General features: G+C 38.4%; 1 protein-coding gene across 1 annotated transcript; it reads right to left on the bottom strand.

Moving 5' to 3' along the window:
- Nucleotides 1-4,344: 4,344 nt before the first annotated feature.
- Nucleotides 4,345-5,098, bottom strand: LOC136246204 (uncharacterized). The gene is made up of 3 exons (XM_066037640.1): nt 4,625-5,098; nt 4,425-4,571; nt 4,345-4,356 (listed from the first exon to the last, which is right to left on the bottom strand). The coding sequence occupies exons 1-3, from the start codon at nt 5,042-5,044 to the stop codon at nt 4,345-4,347; spliced, it is 579 nt and encodes a 192-aa protein (XP_065893712.1). The 5' UTR covers nt 5,045-5,098.
- Between the last annotated feature and the right edge of the window lie 1,042 nt (nt 5,099-6,140).

Raw genomic sequence — 6,140 nt, 5'->3', positions numbered from 1 at the left:
GGGAACACTTATATATGTACATGGCTGCTGTGATTGACAAGGAACTCATCTGCATTATAGAAAAGTAGGAAATGTGTGCCGTGCGTGATGACTCATCAGTAGTAGGACACTTACAGTGCACCCTCCAAAGATATAGTTTGTTCTTGTTTCATGGTGGTACAATAATACATAGAGTTTCAGGGCAAGAAGATGCAAAAACATGCAAAATAAACAAGCACAAAAAATACTGCGGCTACCCACTGCAGGGGCATATGCAGGAATTTGAAAAGAGGTTTCTACTACAGCTAAGTGACTGTTATATTAGAGTAAATTTATAATTTATATTGACTGACTGCTTTAATAGAGTATCTCGATCTTTTCACCAAAATCATAATTAATAATGCTATAAGTGTTGCTATCATGTGAGAAACTATTATTTAACTAAGATATAAAAGTTTAAAATGTGTCTTGTTCCATGATAAATTCCAGATTTTGGAAACCTGAAGTTTCAATTTCTTAATGTTTTAAGTAGTGTGTAAAATCCAAAAGGGCCGGTTTTCTGACCTCTGGAAACTCCCCTCGCTATGCCCCTGCACTGTTCGTGAAAATAAAGTCTTCACAGTAAAAACCCGCTATACGGCACCTGATGCATACACACTGCATGATGTATAATTATAACCCAGTCTGGTTCCTTATGGATTTGATCATGACACGGCAGATAATTTGGTACAGTGATTCCTTATGACGTATAAAGTGATTTCAGAATTGAGAAGGGGTGCCACCATGAACTCACTCTGCACCCCTTTGTATGGACAGCTAATTTTGACAGTCCGCGAAATTAAAACACAATTACATTTTACAAACTTGTTTTCCTTACCACACTCCCAAAAAATAGTTCCTGTTTGTGAATGAGTAGTCCATGACATCTCATAATAGTTGTATTAATATGTGAAAATACAATTAAGGCCTAAACAAAACTATGTTTGGCAAAAATTAAAATCGCTAAAATTTAAACATGGCTATTCATGAAATGTTTTCACAATAATAGCTGGTTACCTATTTTCTATCAAAATGAAAACCAATGTCAATGTTGCCACTACACTGGCTGTGTACTGTACACAGAACACCAGTTTCCTGGATACTTGACTTCCTGGGTTGTAAACAGGTTCAACCTTATAATACTGCACATAACTATAGCCAGAATATTACTATAGCTAGTACATTTACACAATTCTATTTGCTAACGATCTGTGCATGCATTGCTGTTCTGCTATTGAAATTCTTTAAAGATATGACAAAATCAGATGGTCTGATTGATTAAAGTAACCCATTGGCAAGTTGAGTGGCGATGACAAAGACTTGTTGGAATCATTAACGCCATCCCATGCAATTTAAAAGACGACTATAATACTAACCAGTAGTTCAAGTACGAAACCTTTTGGGAGTAGGAACCAAAAAAAATCTAATCAATAAACACCATAGTCTCACGTTGCCAAACCAATACGTGCCAGGTGCTTATTGATATCCTGATTATAAACGTCAGCTGTATTTGGTCTGGTGACATTACGACCCACTACTAGTTCAGCAGTGCAGCATATGGTGCGCAAGCAATTAGTATAAACGGCACACGTATTCGCGGTCTGTTTGATGACAAAGGGCCACTGTTGCTAAGGAATTGTAGTGGTGAGTAGTGAATGTAATAACCTGTCACTTGTGTTAGCTGTGCTGTATAGAATAGTCCCAAGTCTAGCATAATAAAATATTAGGTATCTATGGAAACAGCTTCTGCCACGGCTATACTGCGCACACTGCTACATTCCAGTAGAAATGGTGATGAGTCGTAATGTCACCAGACCAATTACAGCCGGCGCTTATAATCAGGATATCGATAAGCGCCTGACATATTAGTCTGGCAACGCGAGACTAGACAGAGAATAGGTTAATTGCATGTCTGGCCATGCCTATAGAGCATGTGACCTGCAGAGTTAAAATGTAAGTATATATATACTGTATAAGCTAGATCCAAAGCATGCTTCCCAATGCATGCAAAGCATGCCTAACTAGGGGATCTGGGGGCATGACTGTCTGTGGAAGCACTGGACAACTGTGGTGTTTATTTAATCACCAAAATCAAGCAAATTTTTCAAAATTTTCCTGTGGAGGCAGACTTATTCTATAGTAGTTCCAGGATGTTACCATTATCTTTGGAGTCTCAAATAATCCACGGTGCTCTTAGTTGAAGTATCTGCATAATCCTGGGATACATGTAATACTCATGCAGGGAACCCCTTTGGTGAACTATCATCTGATTTTGTCATAAATTCAATAACAGAACAGCAATGTGTGCACATTTTATTAGCAAATAGAATTGCGTAAATGTATAGCTTAGCTATAGCAAACAGTTATACATACATTATTGTAAGGTTGAACCTGTTTGGTCAAGTATCCAGGAAACTGGTGTTACATGGACATTGCTTTTGAGTAACTATTGTGAAAAACCTTCATGAATAGCCATGTTTAAATTTTAGTGATTTTAACTTTCGCTAAACTCATAGTTTTGTTTAGGCCTTCTATCTTTCACACAGACATAATATTAATAAAACTATTATGGGATGTCATGGACTACTCATTCACAAACAGGAACAATTAACCTTAGGGAATGTGGTTAGGAAAAGAAGTTATTCAATATAGTATATAAAGTAATGAGTTTTAATTTTGTGGACTGTCAAAATTATAGCTGTCCGTGCAGGGTGAGTTCATGGTGGCACCCCTTCTGAAACCATTCTATACATCCTAAGGAATCACTGTACCAAATTTGGTGCTTTAATCCGCTGTGTCACAATTTTGGCGAAATTTTGCCATAACAGACCCTACTAATTCTTAAGTACCGTATATACAGAAGAAAATTTTGGCAGGGAAAAAACTTCGGCAATGTACAAGCACTACTAGATTTTGTCCATGAAATAGGTTGCTGTTTCATACAGAATTCCTTGTGAATTCATAGAGTGTTCATAGATTCCAAGGTATGAAACGTTAACATTTCATGGACAGGATGTTTTTCATGCAAATTTCTATATAAATTCATGGAAAAGTCTACCCAGTAAATTTACATGAAAACATTTCATGGCTCCTTTAACATTTCATGCACAATTCATTGACAAATTTTCTAGTAGTGCTTTAAGTCTGCCAAAGTTTAATTTGCCAATTACTTGGATTAGCATCTTTATAGCTAAACATTGAGCTTGAATTTGCCAAAGTTTATTTTGCCAAGCTTGTTATTCGCCAAAGTTTAGCCCCACCAAAGTTTCCCTCTATACGGTATTAAGAAAATAGTGGCTCAAAGGGGACAGACTTCATCATAAAGAGGGTGCATGGGTGGAAGAAAACCACTGGGTAATTAAAAGAACAAAACTTTATAGTTGCACTTTACACTATTGGGAAAAGGAAGTTGAATATTTTATTATATCAAGATACTCTAATAGAACATTCAGCAGTTACTACCTTTCAACTGTATATTGTGAAGATATTAACTGTCTTATTTCAGTTTAGTTTAGTGAGCACACACAGCCATACTAGGAAACTGCCAACATATTTATTAATCACTATAAGAAGAGATAAAGTACGACTGGCTCCATCGTCTGTTGCATGGTTGCTTTTTAAAATCAGACACATGTCACTTGGTTTATAGAAAACTCTGGAAAACTGAGATCATAGGGATAACCTATGAAACTCGCATCACTCATGGAACTCACATTGTTCAGAGAAGTTGAAGAATTCATTGAACTAGCATGACTTAAAGAACTCACATTAACCAGAGAGCTCATGTCACTCAGAGAGCTCACTTCGCAACTCACTTTACTCAGAGAGCTTGCTTCACTCAGAGAGCTCACTTCGCAGCTCACTTCACTCAGAGAGCTCACTTCGCAGCTCACTTCACTCAGAGAGCTCACTTCGCAGCTCACTTCACTCAGAGAGCTCACTTCGCAGCTCACTTCACTCAGAGAGCTCACTTCGCAGCTCACTTCACTCAGAGAGCTCACTTCGCAGCTCACTTCACTCAGAGAGCTCACTTCGCAGCTCACTTCACTCAGAGAGCTCACTTCGCAGCTCACTTCACTCAGAGAGCTCACTTCGCTCAGTGAGCTCACTTCACAAAGAGAACTCACTTTGCTCAGAGAACTCACTTTGCTCAGAGAGCTCACTTCACAAAGAGAACTCACTTTGCTCAGAGAGCTCACTTCACAAAGAGAACTCACTATGCTCAGAGAACTCACTTTGCTCAGAGAGCTCACTTCGCTCAGTGAGCTCACTTCACAAAGAGAACTCATTTTGCTCAGACAGCTCACTTCGCTCAGTGAGCTCACTTCACAAAGAGAGCTGACATTACTCAGACAGCTCACATCACTTAGAGAACTCACTTCAATCAGAGAACTCACGTCACTTACAGAACTTGTATCAATTAGAGAGCTTGAATCACTCAGTGATCTCTCAGAACTTGGATCACTCAAATAATATAAACCACTTGAATCCACACCTCTAAACACATTTGCATCATTCAGATCTAACGTTTCAGTAGAACTTGTTTCTGAGTCCTGCAATATAAAATATTATGTCATGCAGGTGTAAAGTTTTCATGTATAGCTACCTTTTCTGTGTCATCTTCTTCACTTGTTTCCATAATAGTGGACAGCATTGAAGTGGAAAACTTACCTGTAATCATCAAGCAATGTGAAGAGCTCATCACAGTCACGTCCTTCTCGCCATGATCAACTCCGATGGGATTTGATGACAAACTTTCCATTCCTCCTTTGGTGCTTATCTCTTCTCCAAATGTGTTGCTGGTTACTTCCAATTCGTCCCGCTCCTCCACCGTTCTGTGGGTGCTCCCTTCTACTACTTCCGGAATAAGGCTCCTTAGTAGTGTCTCGGCGACGCTCCACATCTCCCTCCTGGATCGGATGTGACGAAACGTTGATAGAAGAAACCTGACTATGCGCTGGGCAACAGCCAGTGTAGTATTAAGTCGCTTTACCAATACTCGTAACAGTCTGCGAACAAACGCCATGTCACTTGTACAGTAACTAAACAGACGCGTCTGTCACGTGTACTATATAGCGTTCGTGATACCATGGCAACAAGGAAGCTTGTGTAGATTAGAATTGAAAAACGCTTAACAATCTATGCTAGTTATTTTACGTTACTATTATTATAGTGTGAGTAAGACCTGACAAACAGTAACTCTATTATCTCTGCTTGTACAGTAACTAAACAGACGCGTCTGTCACGTGCACCATATAGCATTCGTGATACCATAGCAACAAGGAAACGTGCGTCCATGAACAGTGTCAGGTCTTACTCACACTATAATAATAGTAACGTAAAATAACTAGCATAGATTGTTAAGCGTTTTTCAATTCTAATCTATACAAGCTTCCTTGTTGCCATGGTATCACGAACGCTATATAGTATTATTATTATTATTGGGGGTACAGGTAAGGAGGCAAAGCCTGTAAAAACCTGATCTATACAATCAAACTACTACAAAAATAACTATACAATATCATACTGGTAATCATAATAAAATCTATCTAGGTGTGTCTTAAACAAATTGGTTGAATGAACATTAACTGAGTCATATGGGAGTCCATTCCAATCATTTATAATTCTTACTGAATAAAAGTGACGGCGTGGCAAGCAGGTAGCGTGTGGTTTATAGATCTTTAAATCATGACCTCTTGTTATAGAAGATGATCGAAGGGTAAATAAAGATGAGCTATCCATGTCCAGCATGTTATGAAATAGTCTGTATGTGTAAATTAAGTCCCCTCTACGACGTCGATATCTGAGAGATGGTAAGTTTAGGTGGTTTAATCTGTCAACATATTGCAAGTCTTTAATTTCGCTCACTAACTTGGTAGCTCTTCTTTGAATTTTTTCAACTGACTGCTGATCGAGTATGAACTGTGGACCCCATATAATATTTCCATATTCTAATATGGGACGAACAAAGGATTTGTACAGTTGGAGTAACACGTTGGTGTTCAAGTACTCAAACGATTTATTAATCACAGCTAGTATACGATTAGCTCTTGCAGTTACTATAGCAGTATGGTTATGAAACTTCAGAGAAGAGTCAACGATGATTCCCAAATCTTTGACTG

Source organism: Dysidea avara, unplaced genomic scaffold (genome assembly GCF_963678975.1).
Source record: "Dysidea avara unplaced genomic scaffold, odDysAvar1.4 SCAFFOLD_488, whole genome shotgun sequence".
NCBI classification, from domain to species: Eukaryota; Metazoa; Porifera; class Demospongiae; order Dictyoceratida; family Dysideidae; genus Dysidea; species Dysidea avara.
This window is presented reverse-complemented; position numbering and strand designations above follow the sequence as displayed.